The sequence below is a fragment of the Scylla paramamosain genome, chromosome 5 (assembly GCF_035594125.1).
Source record: "Scylla paramamosain isolate STU-SP2022 chromosome 5, ASM3559412v1, whole genome shotgun sequence".
In the NCBI taxonomy this organism is placed as follows: Eukaryota; Metazoa; Arthropoda; class Malacostraca; order Decapoda; family Portunidae; genus Scylla; species Scylla paramamosain.
In genome coordinates this window covers 13,217,738-13,242,717 of record NC_087155.1, presented here as the reverse complement: position 1 = coordinate 13,242,717, position 24,980 = coordinate 13,217,738, and the positions used below count along the sequence as shown (strand labels likewise).

The 24,980-nt window shown below is 42.9% G+C and overlaps 1 protein-coding gene and 1 long non-coding RNA gene across 2 annotated transcripts in view; one reads left to right on the top strand and one right to left on the bottom strand.

The window, feature by feature from the left end:
- The window catches only part of LOC135100310 (uncharacterized), an 89,126-nt gene that overhangs the window by 25,360 nt on the left and 38,786 nt on the right, over positions 1–24,980 (top strand). The window lies entirely within an intron of this gene.
- Positions 6,691–24,304, bottom strand: LOC135100309 (uncharacterized). The gene is made up of 16 exons (XM_064003150.1): positions 24,292–24,304; positions 22,991–23,067; positions 21,667–21,915; positions 20,410–20,522; positions 19,684–19,809; positions 18,618–18,776; positions 18,241–18,418; positions 17,247–17,332; positions 16,065–16,235; positions 13,188–13,373; positions 12,714–12,925; positions 11,734–11,891; positions 11,010–11,162; positions 10,469–10,636; positions 9,647–9,864; positions 6,691–8,950 (listed from the first exon to the last, which is right to left on the bottom strand). Exons 2-16 carry the CDS (start codon positions 23,064–23,066, stop codon positions 8,483–8,485), a joined length of 2,721 nt encoding a protein of 906 aa, XP_063859220.1. The 5' UTR covers position 23,067; positions 24,292–24,304; the 3' UTR covers positions 6,691–8,482.

The following is a 24,980-nucleotide window of genomic DNA, read 5'->3' as shown; positions in this document are numbered from 1 at the left end:
AGTGACTTATTGATGGATGGCGGCCAGGGAGGACCTCCGCGTGTGTTGTTGTGTGCGTGGGGATGATGGTGATGAGATAGGCGGTGACCGGGCCCCAGAGGTCGCTTAAGTAGGTATGCAAGGCGTTATAGATAGGAGAGATATTGATGATGGTGACAATGGTGTGGTCGTTGATGTATTTCCAATGAGTACGTGTGTGCAGCACGGCAACGCTGATGAGGGGGAAGCCGCCACTCTGGCGGGACTCTGCGGGGGTGTTGTCATGAGGAGCGAGAAGGAAAGCGTCATCTTTCCGCTTTGGTGTTCCTTCAGTAATTATTACAGCAAGCATTGGGTTCATAGCGGAACAAGCAAGACACTGTGATGTGTGTGTGTGTGTGTGTGTGTGTGTGTGTGTGTGTGTGTGTGTGTGTGTGTGTGTGTGTGTGTGTATGTTAGCTTACAGAAATGTTATATGTGAAATAGATGATCCTTCGATTTTTGTGTTGGATTATGGGCACAACTGGCGCTATTGGGTGAAACTAAGTTACTGCCATAGTAATACTACTACCCGTGTCATCGCCAAAAACTTAACTGACGCTAAATACCATTATTATAATATAATGCTTAAATTTACATACGTAACATACCTGCCTATATTTCGAAACATTAAGATATTGAGCCTTTAATTATTCGGTTGAGTTTAAACAAATTTTAAAATTAAGATAAGATAAGAGATATTGTCGGATTATTTAAAGCACTTTGCACAAATATATCTTAAATATGACGACTATATATATCAACTACAACTAATATTTATTTGATAGATATCCTTAGTTTCAATTTTACCTTTTACAAATAGAATTTGAAATCACCATTTCATGATGAATATGCTCTCAACAAAACATAACCAATAGAATTTACCAGAGTCACCTCGCCAGCCTGCCGCACTGCGTCACACGAGACCGTCATTCAGCACCGTCATAACAAACAACATCACTGTGCAGCTCTGCCATACGCTATGCACCACTGCGGCAGGCCGCCTTTCAGGGAGCACCGGGAACTATATATGTATCAATGGCTTAATTGACTGGTCAGCCACGGTGTTAAAAGAAAGGAGGCAAGAACTGAGATTGCAGAAATTACCAACCGAATATATATCCTTTGTAAGTAAACAACACATGTATTACTTGTTTCATTTCACAAACCCGTGAGATTACACGTCGAGCAAACACACGTACTAGTAATGGTGGTGTATTTAAAGCACAAGCAGGGTGTCAGTCTTGGCGAGGTGTTGCAACAAACCAGCAGCACTCCTCACAACCACACAACCGGTTCCTCGTGCTGAGAGTCAGTCTGCGTGGCTGACGGACGCTGGGGACAAGACCTCATTAAATGTAGAACGCCACTCGAGACTTACTGTAAATCTGGAAGTCATCAACTTGTGTCCTCCAAAAAATCCCGGTAGTCTGTCGAATATGTAGATTTGTAAGCCATTAACTGGTCATTAAGTTTGTTTTGGTAGAGTCGTTTAAGAGAATATGTGACGCTATATTATCCCTTTTTCAAAACTAAATTAATGAGGTTTCTAAAATAGTAAAAGAGAAAAGAATAAAACTATACATAAGATAATTTTCTGCGCTGTACTTTGGAGAGCATAAAGTCACGGCAAGATTGAACGTTTTCTTCATCTAAGAAGACCAGCAATACAGTGAGTTATGATCTGAAGTCAGAGTAACTAAGACTTAAGACTGGCGTGTGACTCGATGAGACGCGAAGGTCAGAAGGAATGAGACCAGGGACGAGAACAACGAAGGGAAGCAATGAAAGATGAAGAGAGAGAGAGAGAGAGAGAGAGAGAGAGAGAGAGAGAGAGAGAGAGAGAGAGAGAGAGAGAGAGAGAGAGAGAGAGAGAGAGAGAGAGAGAGAGAGAGAGAAGGGGGGGAGGAGGGGGGAAAGGGAGGGAGGAGGCAAGATACCTTCCAACCATTTGTTCTTTCTTGGTAATGATATTAATCACTAGTGTGTGTGTGTGTGTGTGTGTGTGTGTGTGTGTGTGTGTTCGTGTAAGTGGGTAGATTTCTTATGAAAGATCAGAAAAGATGTATGCCACACCATCAATCCAGGAACTTATAATTTATTTCCAGAATTATATTAAATTAGATTGAAAGTTATGGAAGATAATTAACTCTCTCTCTCTCTCTCTCTCTCTCTCTCTCTCTCTCCTCTCTCTCTCTCTCTCTCTCTCTCTCTCTCTCTCTCTCTCTCTCTCTCTCTCTCTCTCTCTCTCTCAATCACTTACCTTAACCTGTATCACATCTTTACTTTCCTCTCACTAATTACCGTTGCCTCCACTGAACTATGATAAAGTTTGATGTGTTTGTGGTATACTTTACCGAAAAAATATTTCCCCAAAAATTGACACTGGAGGCTCTTTCTTCCTGAATGGACCAGTTCAGGTAATTTACGTCGCTAAATTGTTTAATAATTGCTACTTAATTTTCTGCCGACCGGACTGGCTGGAGGCGGCCGCTTTATTAATTGCAGGCTATGAGCGATATTGAGAGAGAGAGAGAGAGAGAGAGAGAGAGAGAGAGAGAGAGAGAGAGAGAGAGAGAGAGAGAGAGAGAGAGAGAGAGAGAGAATTGAAATGATACTTCATAGCAATTTATATAAAATTTCCTGTGAATGGTGACTAGGAGAACGAGGATAAGGAGAAGGAAGAGCATGAGAATAAAGACAAAAGGAAAAATGATGAGGAGGAGAAACAAAAAAAAAAAAACAATACTGCAGGGAGCATTACTAGAACAATAAATCTGTGTGTGTGTGTGTGTGTGTGTGTGTGTGTGTGTGTGTGTGTGTGTGTGTGTGTGTGTGTGTGTGTGTAAGTAAGTAAGTAAGGCAAATGCTTTCATCACCGTGGACAGTAGAGTCGCCGCGGGAGGAGCACAGCCTGGCCAGCAAACAGGTAGAGGGGAAGAGAACCATAACGACGCCTGGAACTCACCCAACGAGTTTGGTCTTCTTGATAAGTTTCATTGATAATCATGCCTTCAGTGGCTGACAGCTGGTGGTTCTGCGTCTGCCTCGCCTGTTTTAACTGTACCATTATTTATAAATTATTATTCTTATTCAGTAACCAGTGTTTGCATGTGGTGAGGCGTAGCAATGGAAGAGAGGATTACTGGAAAGTTTCTTTGTTTTTGCAATTATACACGTCTCCACTTGTGCTTTTTCTCAGAGTTAACTACGTGAGAGTCTTCGTGGTGCTGTTCTTTGTTCTCTTTATCTGGTGCAATCTCCCAGGGCGACGATCCTGCGTGTTGCTTGCTGTAGGAAGAGCGGAGGCAGTCCAGGGAGAGTGAAGAGAAGTGGAAATGACTGACAACCATAGTGACAAGTGGGAAGAAGTAAAAATGATCCCTGAAAAATATGAAGTACGTATGAAATTAATATATATATATATATATATATATATATATATATATATATATATATATATATATATATATATATATATATATATATATATATATATATATATATATATATATATATATATATATATATACATATATATATATATATATATATATATATATATATATATATATATATATATATATATATATATATATATATATATATATATATATATATATATATATATATAATTACATCGAACTTCAGTTTGCACATCTTGGTGTTCCTGCCCAACCTTCATCAGCTTCAATTATTTCTCTTGGCCTCATTAGGTGAGTCGCTTACACAAGCGATGAAAAGAGCCGCTCATCGCCGCCACCAGGTTTATGAGAGGCCAGACCGCCGATCTGCCCTCCGAAATTGTTACCGTCCCTTCCGTTTGCCGCTGCACGAACACAAATTCCTGGAAATGACCATGAATGCGGTGTTACCTTTGCGAATTTCTGCGATGAATGGAGAATAACTTTCTCATGTCAGATCGTTTAGATTGTTCATAGAGAGAGAGAGAGAGAGAGAGAGAGAGAGAGAGAGAGAGAGAGAGAGAGAGAGAGAGAGAGAGAGAGTTCATATATACGAGTATATACATATATATATATATATATATATATATATATATATATATATATATATATATATATATATATATATATATATATATATATATATATATATATGTTCATAGAGAGAGAGAGAGAGAGAGAGAGAGAGAGAGAGAGAGAGAGAGAGAGAGAGAGAGAGAGAGAGAGAGAGAGAGAGAGAGAGAGTATGTTTGTAAGAAGAAACTGGGAAACCAGAGCAGAACAATATAATAAGCAGAGTAGCATTGATGTGGGATTGATTTCACCAGTGACCCGTCTTGAAGCCTGTAATTATCACATTAGCACTTGGGATTATTGGCTACATATAGACAGTATCCTGGAAGACCGTCAGCTTGGCCAGCACTGTTCATCCAATCAGATAGTCTTATTTCTAATAGAGCCAGAGTTGCAAACAATCATGAATGGTTTACAAGTATTCACCGAGCGGCTACACACTGCGTGATATATTTATATGTGAAAATTATACTGAATGTGTGTTGATTAGTGGTAACTGGTACACGATAGCCTAGTGTAGAGCCTTAATGGAATATACAAACATTGATTTGGGTGAAACGTATTTTAGTTCAGTACTAATGCTGTTCTTAATAGTACTATTTAATGTGTCTACTTCAGGCCTGTGAGATATCTAACCTTCTTCACCAGCAAAACAACGAGTGCGCTAAGATACGCTTAATTTATTGTAACCGCGGGAAAGACAAAAATAAAATACAGTACCATATTTCCTTAACATACGTGTGCTGTCTTCGTGCTGCAAGCTGTAAGATGTGCTGTAATTTAGTGCTTGATGCTCCACCACTTCAGCTTAAGATATTTTCATCCCGGTGTTGCAAATCATCTGCTAATAGCCACAGGAACCTTGGAATGCCCGGGGATGGTCGAGGCAGCACCACGCCCTCACTGCCCTGGGGACCAAGCCACTGATCAGGTTTTAGGTCACGGCAGGGAAGATTAATTATCCGTTGTCACCTCACCAGCCTCACGCCACGCTCCTTAGGAAACCCAGGACAGGTCTAAGGCCTTGGCAGATGTTCAGGTGCAGGTGCTCTTAATACAAAATGGTACGGAAAATATATGGTGCATGATAAGAGGCACCGGAAGTGGAGTTTTTCACTGTCATGATGTTGAACAATAATTCTTAGATACTTACCTTGGTGTAAGTAGCTTCGTAATTTGCCTTGCCGCACAGACATATTGTGTAAAAGTTGCTATAAATGCTTTTAAGCTTTATATTTTGTTAATGTTATTTCAATAGGTTTATTTGAAGTTTGTTTTTGATAGTTGTGTTAGTGTATTCTAGATTTTTTACCGACATTATGTTTTTCAGTAGCATTAAAAGACGTGCCTTTGAGTTTTAATTTTCGTATTTCATGTTGCAAATCGTTTCCTAAGGTGCTGTGTGGCTGCCATGGAGTAAGTACACAAATCCAAATGCTATTACTGTACTAGAATTGATGCCGAAAAGTTGCTGAAACTACTACATTTTTAGGACTCCTTATTTCCCTCCTTTACTTACAAAATTCATCAGCCTTCCATTGACCTTCATTTTTCTAGGCAGTAATTTGGTAATTCAGTGGCTAGTAAAACTGCTACGGTTTCATTTCTCTGGTCGTAGTAAAGCAGGTACTGGCTTTTGTTTTTACTTTAGTAGTTTTTAGACTTTAGTTTTTACTTTAGTAATTTTTAAGATTTGAATTTTGTCAACTTCCTTCTTTGTATCTAGATTATTTCCTTTTACGTTGATACATTTTTTTTTCACAGATGCTTTCATTTCCTGTCAGTTCCCATGTTCAAATTTAATCACCCTTGCGCTGTAATTCTAGCTGCTAGAGAACACATGAAAATATTAACACCGGGTAATGTTCTCGTCGGTAGTTTGGCATGTTCCCGTCTTTTTAATTCAGGTATGCTGTGCATGCGAAACAAGGACGAGGTGCACAGGCAGAAAGAGAAAACATTTACCTTTATAGGTATAATTGTGTATGTGTTCAATTATTTATAAGCCAAAATTAGTCTGTGTGTGTGTATGTGTGTGTGTGTGTGTGTGTGTGTGTGTGTGTGTGTGTGTGTGTGTGTGTGTGTGTGTGTGTGTGTGTGTGTGTTTGTGAAGGGTGTGTAATGTTAATCCCCATATTACTTTTCTCCTCTCCTGGTGTTCGCCGCAGCACAGTGGTCGTGATCACCACACCACTCGCAGCTTCTCGCTCCTTCATGCCACAAACTCTCGTCGGTGTTTCACATTGGTTCGCCGCGCCCGGTGGCTACGTGAGGCGGTAACCCTGAATCAATTTTCTCCGGCTGAGATGAAGAATGGTAGCGTATGTCAGATTACAGACTGCTTACCGATTCTCGTTAGACCAGGACAAGTGAACTTTGCGTCGGAAAATAAGCAGAATATTAAGTCGACAGTGTTGTCAGAGCGCCTGTGTCACGCTAATCACCAGAAGCGGCGGCTTTCAAGTACGTTACTGGAGCGGTGGGCGGAGCTTTAACATGGAGCGCCGCCCTTCTGCAGGTGTCTGCTGTAGCACAAGGACCTTGTCTGTATGCGGCGTCCTCTTCTCCCGGCAGCATCAGGTGATGACCACCACACGTAATGATCATTAAAATAATGCTGTAAACTCCACTTAAACCGAGGAAAATAGCACCGCTCATTGCCTCTTGCTGTTAGTATTCCAGGTGCGCCCCGCCCCTCCTTAAGTCAGCCACAGGGGACGCGGGGGTATGCTCTCCGGGGCAAATGAGCACGGAAGGGTGATGGTTAAAAGAAGCCAAGGAGAAGGAGAAACAGCCAAAGAAAGACCATGCATGCAACAAGAGGGAAGCGTGGATGCCAGGCTGGGATGATTTTAGCGAGGCTGCACATGAGGGATGGAATAATGACACAGGCAGTGGATGAGAACAGACCTTTGGGTGAGTTACATAAGAATTTTAATGACGTACAATACAAGAAGAAAATGCACAAGATATATTCGGCTAAAGAAGATAAACCAAAAACACCCATACGTGACCACGATAAAAACCAAGGGAAAACAATGTATTCCTTCGTATCGAGGTTGAGGGAAACGCACCTCAGGTTCGACGTCCAGCGGTCACATCATCCTCTCATTAATTCAAAAAACGTCATTGCATCGAGTACCTGTTCTGGCCACGTAACTCAGGTAATCAAGTCGGCGCCTTCCTCCGCCCACTGCCAGGTAAGAAGCCGGCAAGTAATTAAGACTCGAATCAGGGTGCAACAAAGGCAGGTACACCCCCGGCAGCCTTTTACGTCGCTGCCTGGCCTTGTCTTGCCTCGGCGTCCCCCGGCGAGCATTGGTCCTGTGTGGCCTGTGCGGCGTTGTCATGCTTTTGCCTTATTTTATCACATGTCTGGATGATCACTTTCTTATACCTTACCCTGACTGCAGCCACGCTTGTCCCCTTATCTGCCGCCTCGCCCTGTCCTCTGGCGCTGCTTCCCCCACAACCCACGTTTGTTTTCTTTTGTGTTTCTTTGCTGGATATGGTTAGGAAGGTAATGTAAAGCAGAGTAAGTAAAGATAACTGACGGCAGATCTAGCTTAGTAAAATAACCAACTGATGAATAATCCTCAAAAACTTGTATCAATATGCTGTTTATTGAATCGACACTACAGGAAGTAGCTAAGAGTCATCATTTATAAAAGTAAAGACACTGGCCATCATGCAACTGTATAATTAAAAAAATATTTTAAGTGAAACAAATATTTTCACCTAACATAAAGAACAAAGAGTGAACGCTGTGGTGTAAATAAGAAATTGCGATAGTCAATAAATATTTGTGTGCAGGAGTTAATAAAAGCTGCCTTAGTCCCCCATAAGGCGAGGAAGGATGCAGCGTGCGTGGTGATGAGAAGCTAGGGTGAGGGAGCAGGGAGGGAGGCCCCGGGAGTGTAGGAGAGGACTGGAGGAAGATCTTGCGAGAGGTGAAGGACGGAGGGAAAGTGAAGGTGAAGAAACTGTGAAGAATAAAGCTTAATTGTAGTCATAGCGCGTTCAAACGAAAGATGATATTCGAAAGAAGCTCTCATCTGTCTCTTTAGTACGTTTTCATACAGGAATGCATGTTTTGTCAGTCGTTATAAATTCCGCATAATGTTCAGGCAAGTTTAACATTTCTGCTTCTTCTGACACCTAATTTAGAAACGTATTGAGATGCACCTGTAACTTTCGCGTTAGTTTTATTGCCTGAAAGAGTAATAAGGGATAGATAGCATTGAATTCTTCAGGCAGTACTTCCATCGCTTATCGAATGTGTTCTTACGGATGTAGTTTATGGGATGTGCCTTCGTATTCATTAAAACTAATCACGTCGTTGGATGGCTGATTGAGTAAGTAAGAGAGGTACTCGCTAATGCATCTGAAAATATATGTGAACGCTCCCAGTGAATGTGAAGGTATTCTTAGTCAGTGGATATATAATAAACGAGTCCTGAGTCCATGGCCAGTGTTCCCCAGTACGTCATATTGAACAGCACAAAGATGGCAGACATGGTGAACCTGGACGTCTTAATGTAGAACTGTAGATCGAGTTTCGTCCGGAACCTCGTCCATCGACTGGAAAACTTCGCGGATTTCTCACCGCTCGGATTCAAAACATCACCAGAGGACGGGTGCACCTTAACCTGCCGGGGCCCTATGGACGACGGTGAGTTAATCCACGCTCCACTAGACGCCATGATCTTGTCTCCGTAGTCCACGTGCAGGTCGATGATCGTGTGGAAGATTATAATGAAGAATATGATGATGATGCAGAAGAGAAGCCAGATGTCGACCATTTTAAAATAGGAGGTTTTGGGTAACGATGCAGAGACTTGCGTGAAGAGTGTGGCCAGCACCAGGAGGGAGGTCAGAGCTGTCATCACCCGCACCTGTTCAAGAGTGAGACACAGATCAAGTTAGATCTTGTCTGGCTCGTGTGGGACTAATGTGGCATGATTAGTAAAGCATTCCTCAGTGAGTAGAAATTAATGTCAAGGTACTGATGCAATGCTTGGTGATCTATGAACTGTACCTCCGTGTATTGACAGGGGGAGCATCTATCATTGAGTAGTAAATCATGTCAGCGGTGAGTAGGAAATCATGTCATGCTGTAAGTGATAAATTTATGGATTTGTGAGTGTTTGTGCCTTCAGGGGCGGCGGGGTCACACCAACGTGGCCTGACTCCGGCAAAATAACTAAAGCGTATCGCGGGAAATCCAGCGAGGGTAGCAGCTATTCATTGCCACATGATTATAACATGTTGCGCTCCATCCCGCACCATCTGTGTAATTATTGCTATCACCTCGACACCCCAGACCGGCACCACCACCATGATACTATTACACTATTGCTTTGTACTACCATTATTGCCGCCGTCGCCGCTGCCGCCGCCACCACCACCACCACCACCACCACCACCACCACCACCACCACCACCACCACAATTACTACTACTACACTACTACCAGCATCACCACCACCAACTACCACCACCTTAACCAAAAAACAACAATAACAGCAACAACAACATCAACAACAACAACAACAACAACAACTACAACAACATCGAGATCATAACCTCACCTCAAAAATGGATGGTCTGAAGAAGAGCGTTACGTAGCTGATGATGAGCAGGGTGAGGGAGGGGATGTAGATGTTGAGCATGGCATACCCGTAACGCCTGACCAGCTCCACCCGCACCTTGGACACGCTATACTGCGACCGGTTATTGATGTGCAGGTCTATGGTTCCTATCGCGTACTCCACCAGCAGATGAGGACCCAGGTATTCCACGAACGAGTCTACGCGGGAGGTACAAGCAATGTGGGAGGGAGGATTGAATGTGTTAGGTTAGGTTAGGTTATTAAAGTTGGTTAGATTATTTTTTATTTATTTATTTATTTATTTTATGTAAGAGGGGCCTGGAGGAGGGCAGCAAAAAGGGAGTACAAAAAAATGTCCACTGAAGGGCCGGACCTCTAAGAGAACAGCCAAATGAATTATCCAGTTGGAGGATAAGTGTCTTGAAACCTCCCTCTTGAAAGAGTTCAAATCATAGATGGTCGAAAATACAGAAGCTGGCAGGGAGTTCCACAGGTTACCAGCGAAAGGGATGAAAGAATGAGAATATCGGTTAACTCTTGCGTTAGAGAGGTTGATAGACTGAATGGGTTGAATTGTGGAGGCTTAGTTTTTTGACAGTTAATTCTTGCATTAGAGAGGTGAGGTGGACAGGATTGGTTGAATTATGAACGGTTAGATTTTTGACAATGTGGTGATTGGTTTTTGACAGTTGAGTTTTGTTCTGTTCAAATGGATCTTTAAGTAGCATGGTAGTGTTTTTTTTTTTTTTTTTTTTTTTTTTTTTATGTTTCGAGGTTTGTTTCCATCGGTGACTAGACTGACCCGTGGCGTTGAAGATAAGGTACTCCGAGGAGGCCGTGATGATCTGCAGGTGCATGTAGCAGTTCTGAATGTCGAAGGGGTAGAGGACAAGGTCGAAAAAGCAGGTGAAGACTGTGCTGTACTTGCGCGTGGTGGAGATAGGGTTGGTGTCACCCTGGAAGATGCGAACTGTAGGATAAGTTTTTGTATTACTCCATATACTTGTAATTCTTTTTTTCTTTTTTAATTAATAGGAGTGAACGAACTGAAAAAAAAAAATGTAGCTTGTATCACACATAATTATGCTGGTCCATGTATTTAAACAAAGAGTAACTGAAAAGGTTAGTTTAATCCACAAATACGATTGCCTATGATGGACGTGGAAAAATATTTCTTTACCCACGGATCAGTTTCACAACTCTAATCGAATAAAACAGCAACTGACACCACCTCAATTTCTCCTCTTTTGTGGCAGGACAGCAAATGAAACGTGAAGCAACGGGAGGGGAACTTAGTGACACTGCGCTAAATCAAGTTGACGAGGCGTGAGAGGAACACTGACCTTCGTACGGGTTAGAGAAGTCGAGGCGGTATTGGTCGTGGTCCTGCACGATGGTGGTCACTGAGTCTGCGTCCACGTTCGTGTGTTGGATGTCGTCTGTGTTGATGAAGCCGATGGTGGGCGTCCACAGGAGGTCCACCTGTTCTTGCGAGACTAGAGAGAGAGAGAGAGAGAGAGAGAGAGTAGAAATCAGGCCTAATCAAGGTGTTATAAAGTCTTTATAGTGTGCCTTCCTGTCTATCTGAGGAAAAAAAACTGAAGCCTTTTATTTCATTAACTCATTCTACATACAGTCACTTCATCCACCTAACACATTTCTACAGCTCACGTTTCTCTTATGATTCTCTGTTTTACACTGAAATCCTTCTTCCCATATCTCCAAGCTTCTAACCACTTACCTGCTGCTTCCTATCCGCCATTCATTCATGTATACATTAATTCACTCCATCTATCTCACACATTTTCGCTCCTCACTCTTCCTCATCTTATTATCCACCTGTACACTCTTTGAAATCCTCGTACCTTTGTCTCTAAGCTTCTAGCTACTTAACTGCTGCCTCCTATCTTCGCCACCTCTACTATACCCTCACTACATTCACTACAAGACTCCCCTGCGTGCAACCTTATTACATTCTAGTCCTCGCCTCTGAAAATGCCACCGCCCGTACACCTCACCCATACGCTTAGCAGTAACTCAGCCTCTCGTCTCGTTACACTATCTCACTTGTGTTCAGTCGCGTGAGTTTCTTGAGATTGTTGTAGGTGAGTCGGTTGTCGTGCCAAGTGATGCGGAGGTTGTAGCTGACGGAGAGAAGCATGGTTGTGGTGTCGATGTTGATAGTGTCCATAGAGACGTTGATGGAGAGAGGCAGGGCGAGATCACTTCCTGCAGGAGTGGAGTGGAGAAGGAGTAATAGCTATAGAAGGAAGAAAAATAGGGAAAGAAAAGGATAAGGAGGTGAGGGAAGGTGGAAAGAGAGAGAGAGAGAGAGAGAGAGAGAGAGAGAGAGAGAGAGAGAGAGAGAGAGAGAGTGATGTAAAAGAAAAGAATAAGGAAGAGAAGGAAGGAAAGAAAGAGAAAGTGAAGGAGGAGGGAGGAGAATATATGAAGAAAAATTATAAGGACGCGGGCAATGAGCAAGAGGAGGAGGAAGAGAAAGAAAAGAGAGAGAGAGAGAGAGAGAGAGAGAGAGAGAGAGAGAGAGAGAGAGAGAGAGAGAGAGAGAGAGACGAATGGAGAATAGAAAGAAGCAATGAAGGAATAGAAGGAAGGGAAGAAAAGGGAAAGAAAAAAATAAAGGAAAGAAAAAATAAAGGGAAAGAAAGAGAATGAAGAAAAAAAGAATGATGAAGATATACGAGCAGAAAAGAAGCTGGAAAATGAGTCGAGGGATGAGATGATGATGATGATGATGATGAATGAGGAGAGAAAGTGTCTGGTGTAAGACGGACGACGAGAGATGTAAAGAGGATGTAAAGATGAAGGAGATGAAGAGAAGTGAAGAGGGTTGACGTGGGGACAGTAGGGAACTGACAGGCAAAACAAAGATTTCCAAGGTATAATCCTGCATAAAAACAAGCCCCGTAGCATCAGGTTACGTTTAGGTTTGATTTATAGGCAAGATTTGAATTATCACAGGTACGAATTGACTCCGAGTCCGTAAATCACCGGCCTGTCACTGGGCAAGACTCGCTCCCCGGGACCTGCCTGGCCTGGGCGGGAGCTTGGACCTGTAGTCCGTCGGGTAATTGATGATATCACAGAAGCTCTCGTCGGTTTTGTCCTCACAGTCGAACTTAAGGTCACAGCGTTTTTGGAATGGGATACAGAAGCCGTCCGTGCAAGTAAACTCGTCTTTGGTGCAGGAAGAGAACGTCAGCATTCTGTCGCCCGGCGGGTCTTCGCACACCTCCTCCTGTTGGGGGAGTACGCAAATGGGGGTGGGTTCAGAGCATAAGACACAAGGCGGAAATGGATACTTCATGTTACCCTTAAAGGACAGAGTGGTCCATGATTAGTGAGACAGAGAGGAGTGTTCGTATTGACTGTTTAAATTTGAGTCTATTTATGCTCTGCTCACTTCAAGAAACAAAGGTGAAAAAGTTATGTTACTTGTACAGAAAAAAGTGTTGCATAATGAAGACGAACAGCCAGTGATCATAATGGTAGAGATTCACCTTGGCGTCCCAGATGAGTCTGCCAACGGGGAAGTCGTCTTCGTGTTCTGATCGCAGCACTGCCATGGTGACGTTGGTGATGGTGTTGAGCCACACCCACCCCTCGCCCTCCACCTTCAGCACCGCGTACTCGCCGTAACCGCGGAAGGCGAGCGGTTTCGGTATCAGGTCGAAATAATACATCCTCTGGTGAAGCACAGTTAGAGCTTAGTGTCATATTAAAGGGGAATATCAGATAATGATGGGATAACAGTGCACAAGGTCATGGGTGATGTGATTTAGTATGTTCTGAACTTAAGACACTTCGGTAACCTGGAATTAGGTGAGATTAAGAAGCGTCTGTTTTTAACCTTGAAGGCGACAGTCCACTATTTTTTTTTTTTTCCTAGTGTACAGGTAACTTTTTCTTGCAATCCCTTACTCGCGCTTGCGCGTGCGCGCGCGCACACACACACACACACACACACACACACACACACACACACACACACACACACACACACACACACACACACACACACACACACACACACACACACACACACTGCATAGAGGCCAGAAACAGGGAAAATAGGGTATTAGGATTTATTTTTAGGAGTGTTAAAAGTAGAAGGCCGGAAGTAATATTAAAGTTATACTTGGCGCTGGTCAGACTTCATCTAGACTACGCTGTGCAGTTCTGGTCCCCACATCACAGAAAAGATATAGGTCTATTAGAATCAGTACAGAGGAGAATGACTAAAAGGATACAGGGGATGAGGAGTATTCCTTACGAGGCGAGATTGAAGCTGTTAAATTTACATTCATTAGAGAGACGTAGGTTAAGAGGGGACCTGATAGAAGTCTTTATGTGGTATAAGGGTTATAACAAGGGGGGATGTAAGCAAAATTCTTAGGATCAGCAACCAGGATAGAACAAGAAATAACGGATTCATGGTTGAAAAATTTAGTTTTAGGAAAGAGATAGGAAGAAATTGGTTCTCAAATAGAGTGGTAGATGAGTGGAACGGACTCAGTATTCATGTTGTTAATGCTGGGACATTAGGGAGCTTTAAGAGAACATTAGACGAGTTTATGGATGGGGATGATAGGTGGAAATAGGTAGGTATATTTCATACAGGGACTGCCACGCGTAGGCCTGGTCGCTTCTTGCAGCTTGCCTTATTTCTTATGTTCTCTCTCTCTCTCTCTCTCTCTCTCTCTCTCTCTCTCTCTCTCTCTCTCTCTCTCTCTCTCTCTCTCTCAATGAACAGTTTTAAATAGTTTACGTCAGATATCTAAAGTTGGATTTTTCAAATATAATAAAGTACCGACAAATGTTTGTGGGAAGAGATTGAACAGTAGATCATGTATTTGCATAATGGCGAAGGTTGTTGACAATACATTATAGCCAGACGTGTTGCTTCTTATTCCAGGGATTTATCTTCAGATGATTCGAATATTTAATTTAAACTCCTTGATGAAATATATTAAGATAATTTTAAGAAAGGTAATTGCTTTTTTTCTTTTTTAATAGGTAAGAGTTGATTGTCTCTGCCACTAAAGTAATGCTGGCTTGTGCAACGACCTTGGCAGTGCGAATAGGAAAAAAAGTAAGTCGTATATGTTCCTATGTACTGGTATTGGCAGGTAACTATTGGCCGGTACGTAGTTTAATTTACTGGATATATCTGCACTTTAATAATTTGCTCATGCGTGAAATTCATTGGCTGAAAATAATGTCAGTTTCTTTCTGAACTGAATATCAAGAAAAATACACCATATGCGAATTTATTTAGAATGTACTGTATGAATTTGACCATATAGGCTTAGAATTCCGACGAGTCGCACCTAATATCGTGAGAGTATTATTCGTGTTTGCCGCTGCAATGCCTTACCCAGGAAACTAAACATTACGTGGCGAGTCCCAGTGATTCCCTCTTTATTACTTTACCTCGCCTCACGCTCTGCCTTCCCAATCACAGTTTTCCTCTTTTTGTTTCGTTTTATTGAAATCAATCCACATTAGGGCGCAGTTTTTGCCGTTAAGGTTAGTTTTCCATTTCCCGGAGCATCGCATTATTGTCAAGATACATTAAGATAACCTCCGCTTTCTTTGCACAAGGCACACAACTCCTAATTTCGCCACATCAGTGAATTTTGATATTACACACCTGTGCCGCGATGCCGTGTCATTTCTATATATAAATTGCAAAGAGAACGAGGCTCACGGCACGATTGGAGTGACGCGCTGACTGTATCTTTAAAGCGAGTGAGTTTTGTTCAGGTAACACGACACGCCATTTGCGGCTACCTGTCCAACTGCCTGTCCCTGCCCCGCCCCCAACCCTCTCCCAACCCCTTGCCGTGAACACTGGATTTGACCTGTTACAGTTAATATAGACTCGCTAACACACACACACACACACACACACACACACACACACACACACACACACACACACACACACACGCTCAGATTCATATCAACTACAGTGAGCGAGGATAATGGAAGATGCGCAGCGATAGTGATGATGATGGTCTTCAGGTGGTGGACAGGTGATGGCGTAATGGTGATGCGTAATGGTGGTGGCTGCTGGACTGGTGATGCAGGTAGTCGTGGACTGGGTAAAGGTGGTGTTGGGTAAAGACTTTCTGTTTAGTGGATGATGGTGGTGATGTAATGCATGGATGGGAAACGAAGAAGGAGGGTATTTTAAGATGGCAGCTCCTGGGGCGGTGGATAAAGGATTGTGGTAAGCGGGAGATGCGTCCTTAGGTGGTTCAGATTATGAGTTACTTGTGGGTGAATGATGATGATGGGATGAAAGTGGTGCCGTGTGGGCTGGATGATGTGGTAGGTGGTAGGGTGGATGGTCGCCTCCTGCCTCTCCTCACCTCCTCCTCTTCGCAGATGCCTCGCAGCGTCCACGTGGTACCGCTCTGGGTATGGCAGGCGGAACAGCTGTGCTTTTCGCAGCTCGTGTCCTCGAGTCCCTTGACGTGCAGGCGGATGCAGTTTTGATACTTGTCCCCATCCGGGTTGTTGTCTCGAAAGAAGAGTTCGGTCTAAAAGAAGAGATTAGAGTGTGGACAGAGTAAATATTAAGAAAACGCAAACATTATCAAATAAGGTAGTAGTTCGACTTAAAACAGCGATGAAATGTGGGAGAAGGATTGTTGTGGAAATTTTTAATGGAGACATAATGGTATATGGAAGGAAAGTCTCAGCATCATTACCATCTATACTTTTTGTAAGAAGGATTAAATAAAGATTACGTATAAAGAGAGAGCCTTATGGTGCTAATGCAGTCATCAGATTGGGAGCAAATGGCAAGATAATACCAGTTACCATTACTACCGTGGAGAGAAGAAAATCTAATGCATTTGTTACACATATAAACCTTGAACCTACACTGCTGAAATGTGCTGTGAGGGTGGAACTTCTTAAATACGTACATAAGAGGTGTGTTTCATGTAAAGGAAGACTATACGAATGTTTAAAGTTAGTGAAAATTACTAACATTCATAAAAAAAAAAATCGAGAAATTTAAAACATGCACAAATTTATCTGTAAAGAGCCATCCAAGGCACACACGGCGCGCAGCTCCTGTCCACCTGAAACCTTGCTAAAAATGTAGTTGACCGAGTGACAATGAAGAATACTGGCTAGCTGTCTGGGGCTTTATGCTCAGTTCATAGGTGTGAAGACTAAATATCTGAGGAACTGCCTCCTTCACAAATAAGACAAGGATCGTAAAGTAAGACTAATGATGGACTTGGTGTGTGTAAGGAGGAAGGAACAGGAAGGAGGCGGCAGAAGATGAGAGTTGAGGAAATATAATTGGAGATTATTAAATGCCAGGCGTGTTAGGGTTCCAAAAAAAGACGGGGACACGAGACGATGAGGCTGATGCGAGGGGTGAAAAATGAGTCACAAGAATGCGTCACCTCCCACCAGAATAACTTAGAAAGAAAATATCAACCGCCGGCGCCTTTCGTGTCCTGAGCCGGGATGTAGATAATTAGAACTGAATTGTGTTTTAGGCGAGTCCAGTCAGACAGGTTAGGTCGGCTTACCGTGTTGTGGGCGGCGCCGGTAAATGGGTTGCTCCACACGCCCTCCTGCGCCTCATCCGTCACCCCCGCCCACTGACGGTCACAACCTGACGGAGGGGGACAGAAGGTCAATGGAGACTTTACTCTTCCTCTTAATTCTTGCTTTCGGTGTGCAGTTACTGGTCATTTTGTTTCTATGTGGAGTGTTGCTATTAGTGAGACGGATGTTTGCTTTGGTTATCTTGAAAAGCTGATCCTTTTCCCTGTATTTATTTATTTATTCTATTTATTTATTTTTCCTTTTTCATGGTATCAGTATTCGTCATCCTCCAGCTGATTTTTTTTTTTATTCCTGCTTGCCTTGCTACTGCTCTTTCCCTTCCTCCTCCTCCTCCTCCTCCTCCTCCTCCTCCTGTACCCACTTCTTTCTTCACCTCTTCTGTTCTCATTATTCACCTCTTGTTTCTCCTCCTCCTCCTCCTCCTCCTCCTCCTCCTCCTCCTCCTCCTCCTCCTCCTCCTCCTCCTCCTCTTCGTACTCTTCCCCTCTTCTCCGTGTCATTGTTCTCCTCGCATCCTCTGAGGTCATGGCATGCCTTTTTTTACATCAACAATTAATCCATATTCTGTATCTCATGTCCCTCATGAATCAATATTCTTTCCTATGCTCCTACAGTTTCATGTTCCTCGCTTAGCTGCTTTTATTTATTCATTTATTCATTTTTATTTTGTTCTATTTATTTATTTTATCTATTTATTTATTTATTTATACCAACAGTTAATCCACATCGTGTACCGTAACTCCCTCCTCTTCAATCAGTATTCTTTGCTACTTTTCTCCAGCCTCGTGTTCAATCCTTAGCTGTTTATGTTTATTCATTTATTCATTTTTGTTTTTATTTATTCATTTATTTTATCATTATTTTTCTTATGCGTATTTTCTCCTTTTCATTTGACTTTTCGGGTTCCTTCGCCTTACATATCCTACTATCCCTCTCTGCCGCCCTGCTTCTCACCTTCCACGCCTTCGAAGGGCTGAAGTTCCTCAAGCAGCTGCGAGTGGTCACCTGGTACCGCTATCGTGCCGCCGAGCCCGCGACACACCCGCACTGCGTCAGGGAACTTGAGAAGCGGTAGAGGCACCATCACCAGCCCACGTACCACCGAGGCGCACAACTCCTGGAGTGGTATTTCCTGCGGGAACGAATGAGACAGAGCGTGTTATGTATGCCATGCCGCGTTGCCCTTGTCTGTTGTCTGTGTGCCTACCCTTCTTACCTCTCTCTCTCTCTCTCTCTCTCTCTCTCTCTCTCTCTCTCTCTCTCCAGTAATATATCCTCATCTAGCGCTTCACCTTTCATCCACCCACGAAGCATCAGTCTGCTTCACTCACCTCCTCGTCCACTTCGTAAAGCAGCCACTCCCTGGACCAGGTGATGACATCACCCTCCAGGTTGTCCTCGCAGCGAGCCACACGTGCAATCTCGTCATCGGAGAGGACTCGGCTCCATGCATTCACTTGGCTTACCTTCCCGCTCAGAGAGTACGGCATCTGTGGGAGAGAGAGAGAGAGAGGGGGAGGGGTTGATAAACAGTAAATTTATACAGTCTTTCGGCATTTTTTTTACTTTCAAATAGGGAAACTTTATCTTTTGGTATCTGTCTTTTCACTTATTTTCATAATGCTACTGTGTTGTGATTCTTTGGTTCCCTTAATCACTTAGCGGTCTTTCTTGTTCAAGTCTATCGATGCTTGGGATAACTCTTAAACACACAGAATATTGGGAAAAAAAATATGTTTATCACAAGATTAATTTCATGAAGCAGTAAATTAAATATATTTTTGAATGAGTACCTTATCTATAGTTGTTAAAAAATAATCTTTGTACTCATCTAAATCATAGGTGAAAATATTCCCAATTGGGTATCGCTTGCTGCTGTGCTAGTGTTAAACGTTTCTTGCTTAGTTATGCATCAAATAAACAGAGTATTTACATGAATTTCTTAAGATTATTCGGTATCATCTGTAAGCCACAAGTGCATCATACGGCTGTTTGTGAGCCTTAACTGGTTTCCTCTCTTAAAGCACCGAAAATATGCCCTCCACTCCGTGCCTCTTTGTCCTTGGTCTTCTGCATGTTTTCCATGGGTATTCTTTCCTTCCCCACACCTTTGCCACGTACATACATCTGCAATCCTTGTTTCGTTCCATACACTTCATCCTCCAAAACCCGCATCCTCCTCTTTCACGATCTTCTCCTTCCTTGTCCCTTCCCATCTCACCTTCCTTGTTCAGCTCTGTTTCCTCTGTTCCTCTCCTGATATATCCATTTCACCTCCTGCCCTTTCCCGTCACTCCCTGCTGGCCCTCCATACTCCACCCTGCTTCCCCTTACCCCCTGCCCCTTCCCCTTCACGCCCTCCCCCAACTACTTCCCTCGGCCCTTCCCTTCCTTTACCTTGAACTCGTCCTGGCCCATGATCACGTTTCGGAGGTGAGGGTCTGGGAGGAAGGACACACTCTCCCGCACTAGCAGACTCCCGTCCAAATACGCGCGCCCCTCCCCGCCCGTCACGTCTCGGACCTGAAGATGAACAGGTTAAGGAGAGACAGCCCGATAAGGGGGACCGGGACGGGAAGAGTGGGTTTTGTGTAGGTACTGTTTTCTTTTGTGCGAGCGAGGCATTGGAGTTATGTATGTATGTAGGATGATGGACGGTGATGTAATGCGTGTTGGCAGTGTTTGGGTGTGTTAAAGAACAGGTAAGAGTGGTAACTATGTAAAATGTTTTGACTTATGCCAGTGCGCGACTAGGAATGTTTCCTAACTGTAGGAGTAAGAAGAATGGTTTTAAATCCGATTGAAAATTGAGAAGTTACAAACGTTGCTAATAAATTGATGATAATGTTAATGATAATAATAATAATAATAATAATAATAATAATAATAATAATAATAATAATAATAATAATAATAATAATAACAGCAACAACAAGTATATGAATAAAGCGACAAATAACTGACAAAATAAATAAATAAATACGGTTGTGAAAACACAATTGGTAGTAAAAGGAAAGTGAATGAGGTGAGTGTGTTCATAAATAGCCGGGCAAGACTAATGATGCTAAGTGTGTGTTTATGCATGTGAGCATTGTGATTATCGCCGCATCATCCCGCGCTCACCTGGCAGTAGTGGTACCACTTGTTGGTGGCCAGATTGGCAGGCAGCGGATAGAAGCGGCCGTACCCGCCGTACTTGGTGCGTATCTTCTCGAAGTACACCTCGAAGGAGATTGCTGAGTGGCGGGGAGAGTCATGGGAGGCACGCTGAGGCTGCGGCTTGTTGCACTATTAAAATGTCACCTGTCGATGCTAAAGGTGTCAGGCTTTCTCATGTTTTCACAACACATTTATGTATACTTAAATAAAATGAATTAAATAGACGTCTGAGGCGCGGGGGACAAGGCTGGAAATGCCGCGCGGAACACCGCCTAGGTGACCCGCGCCTCGTGTTTACAGGTTTGCCTGCCAGGAGCGACAAGTTTTGGGATCGGCAGAGGATACTTTATTAAAATAAAATTCAGGATATAAGTTTAAGTTTTTATGGCGTTCAAATTGCTGACTCTTGGAGGAAGCAACGAAGAGAAATTTGAAATTCTTCATCAAGCTGTCACTCAGGTGATCCTGATGATCACATCGATCTTTATAGCAGTTAATGTGTAACTAATCCCTATCGCTGCCTGCTCATATTGGCACAGGTGCATGCTTGTGCTGGGAAATACACCGCCATTACCCTCGTATAGTATGATAGTGTGCTCAATATACGACTGGTACCGGTGCGTACACGAGCATCAGTCATAGCAAGGTCGCGGTCGTTTACTTCATGGTGCAGCAGTTCAGCCAAGAGTGTGTGGTGGTGTGGCGTCGATCAGAGGGATATGAGAAGATACAGGGTTTTTCTTTATTTATATTAATGTTATGTTGAAAAGTTTAGGTACACCGTATATTTTAGACGTGTTCATAACTTGCTGCTGACCACAATGAACGACTAGGTTTCCTTGTGGTTCTTTAGCAAGATGATATCTTAAAACGCTGTCAAAATATAAATGGGAACCGATCTGGAAACTGCCTTTACCTGAAACGGAACATTTACGTGTACAAGAAGATGAATAAGAGAGCCACCTTCTTGTCCCGTATTCTCATAAAGGCTAAGTTGCTCCACGCACGGCTACGTGAGGGAACACGTTATGGAAATTGACGATCATTATTGTGGTAAAATCATGCAATAAATCAAGTTAAAAGGATCTAATTTGGAAGGTCTTTAGATTAATTCTATTCTCCCTGAGGCAGTGCGACTCAGTTAACTAAGTAGGCGCAACCCAACCCGATAGACCACGCAGTCCCCGACCCCCAAGCCCCCGTGCAGGTCAGGCAGCTTACGGTCCTCATCGGGGTCGTCGGTGGGCAGCAGGTAGAGCACGGCGGTCAGCAGGCGGAACACCCAGATGTTGAAGCGCAGGCACACCGTGTAGTCCCCCGACAGCCTCACCGCGGGGTCACCGTAGCTGGCCCAGGTGGTGCCACGCTGCCGGCCGTCCCCATTGAAGGTCAGCACCCGCACCCCGGCATCTACTTCGCGTGACCTTGACCCTGTTGCCGCCACGTCCCCTGATCCACCGCTGTCCTGGCCTGTGTGACGATGGCATTAGTTACTCAGTGTGTATATCGTGTGCTGTGGTGGAGACAGCATGTGTGTTAAGCCACCATGGGTTGTGATGCAGCGCGGCAGTGTCACCTTGAGAGATAAATGTTTCTGGATTATGAAACTATTTTTATTTATCCTATTCTATTTGATTTTATTGATTATTTTTTTGTCGATAAAGAACAGGTTCAAACGTTATAATTTTGCTCCATTGCTGTACCCCACACGCCCACTCAGGCCGCGCTCGTCAAGACTGACTTGATAGCCGTTTAAGGGACGCCAGGATGCCATGCCTCCATCTTAAAGGTTATGTGAAAGCAAATTTATTTACACGTTACGGGCTGATAATCAGACATTCCTGCATCCTGCAAAATTTTGGTTTCTTTATAAATGATCTGCTAATACACAAAATTCCCGAAGTAAGAAGTGCCCTCGCTTCTTGCTTTGTTAATAATCTGCTAAGCTTGAAAGGGAAATGTCCTATGATCGCATCACACTGAGGTAATATGTAAAGTGGTACAATGCGAGGACGACGTGGCGAAGTTTAGAAAGTTTAATAAATTTGCATTGTGAAAGTTTTAAGAAATTCAAATACATCCTTTGAAATTTTTATAAAATCTTCTAACCTTTAAGTTGCTTTGCTATTAGAACTTGTTTATTTATCTCATTTTGTTTTGTAACATAATCAAATAATGAGAAAAAATACTGAGTGGCCTATTTTTCTCCGCCAGAGTGGCAGGTGGTGTGCTAGCATGAGGCTCACCTCGGGTAAAAATGTACTTTAATTTTTTATGAGTCTTATTAGATGCTCTCATTCAATTTAAGTATTTCCTCAGTTAGCCGCCACCATGTGATTTCCTCTCGTAAGTGTTCGGCGTGCTGCAGGACAACGGGGCTGATGAAAATGAACGATGACACTTATGTACTTGTATTATTGTACATTGCGAGTATGCATCCGCGTTTATGCATGTACGCTTTAGAAAGAAGGATTCACACACACACACACACACACACACACACACACACACACACACACACACACACACACACACACACACTCACCTTCTTGAGATGTCGTAGTTTCGGGGGTTAAGACCAAGAAAAGCAGCATGACAACAATTACACGTCCTCGACACATCCTGGCAGCGCGTCGTGGGTCACGGGCGTCGTGTTGTGTAGAATAAAGGTTGTGTTAAGAGATTTAGAATGAAAAATAGTAAATCTGGTCTAAATATCTAATGTATATGATATGGCAAAAATATGAATAAGCATCTGAAAAGGATGTGAGCATATTGTAGGCATATGCATTTTTTTTTTCTTTTTTTGATATTCCCATCCATTATAATACTTCAAACATAACGCCTAAATATATCCAGTGTATGGGTGTACTCATGACTTCTGGAGGCGAAACGTAATAACACTACATTAGTACTTTGTCTGAATGTCGCCGGTCAACACTAATAAATGAATAACGTAAATTACGTACTGAACATTGATAACAGAGGAAAGGACAGAGACCGACGAAACTTGTGGGTGTAAGATATGATAAGAAATGTAACAAAAGATTATAGGAGACAGCAGGTGCACTGGAGGAAGACGAGACAGCAGGTCGCCGCATGCTAAACTATTAATTCACCAATATATTTCCTTTTGGTGAAACTGATTTGGTAAAACGGTTATCATGTTGATTAAAAATGCACAGAAATTTATAAAAATCAAAAATTATAGTTTCGTCGTGAGATTTAGGAAATGTGGTTTTCCGAAAATGTATAAATTTTACATTTAAAGTTGGCAGGGACTGTAGCAGTGCCGCCACCTTTAAATACTGGAAGACTGGGCGGGGCATCTTAAAAGTAACTATAATTATGATGATGAAAGTAGTGATGGTGGTGGCGGTGGTGATGATAACCGCTGAAAGAAATAATGATGTATTTCCATATTCTTTTTCGTTTACTAATTTGTAAAAAAGAGTGAGTGTTTCATATCTGTACTATCTAAACGCGAAATTGACTTTTGAGACTAATGTTTTGCTCCATACGAATAACAGACTGCCGGACTGAGATAGTTGTGTTTTATGCATTACTGATAACTTGTTGTTCAGCAAAGTACTTACGTACATTATTCCTCAAACTCCACAAGCTTAGATTAGAAACAATATTTTCATCTAAACAGTACATCACAGACCATACTTAAAGAAATTTGGTGCAACGTGCTCGTAAACAGAGCTCATTAACAACTAACGTAGGAACACCCTGCCATTCCTGCTGCTTTCTTTGCTCACACTTGGTAAACACAGCACACAGCAGCCTGACGCGGGACAAAGCCTATCACATGCCCTTCAGCGTGCTCATACCAAGCCTTACCTGTGTCCGTGAGTTGGCGAGGCTCGTAAGTAACTGAGTGCTGACAAGGGGCGGCGCGCCACATCGCATGGTGCGGCTGTCTGTTAATTCATCATCACGCCTGTCTTGCCTGTTGACGATGATTTAGGAGCACGTCGAGCGCTGCATTATTCTGCATCCCTCGCCGCCTCGCTTCGATCAGCGCGGCTTTCAATGGCTAGAAGACAGTGAAGCGAGGAGGGGGTGAGAAAATGAAGAGCGAGAAGACCTTCGTGTCGGATTTAAATTTAAATACGATGACATTTTCTTTGAAGGAAAGTAACCTTGAGATGCTTGGTTTTTTTTCTGAGATACTTTCACAGGAGAGAGGAGGAATTCCAAGGTAACGAGGATTCACCTTGTGTGAGAATATTGAGGCCATGTCTATGTGTGTAGATGGATGGGTAAGTGAGTGAGTAAATGAATGAGTGATAAGGAATGAGTGGAGAAAAGAGCAGTTTTGTGAGTGTAAATGAGGTATTTATCGCTCCACAACAGTGCAGGGCGCGTCGGTACGAATGATCAGGCCGCACGTGTTGCAAAGTGTTCCCGCTAGCTGGAACGAGAAGAGTTTTTAGGTCAACTACTACGAGGTGCAAAAAAAAAAAAAATAAATAGAAAAAGACCTGGAAAAAAATAATAAACTACATAACCACCGCCCCGAGCTTCTC

Excerpts from the sequence above, each read along its gene's own strand:
- LOC135100309 (XM_064003150.1), bottom strand. The coding sequence starts at position 23,066 with ATGTGTCGAGGACGTGTAATTGTTGTCATGCTGCTTTTCTTGGTCTTA. Across the intron at positions 19,810-20,409 it reads AGTGGTACCACTACTGCCAG|GTCCGAGACGTGACGGGCGG; the intron begins GTGAGCGCGGGA and ends GTTCATCTTCAG. Across the intron at positions 11,163-11,733 it reads ACTCACGCGACTGAACACAA|TCTCGCAAGAACAGGTGGAC; the intron begins GTGAGATAGTGT and ends CTCTCTCTCTAG.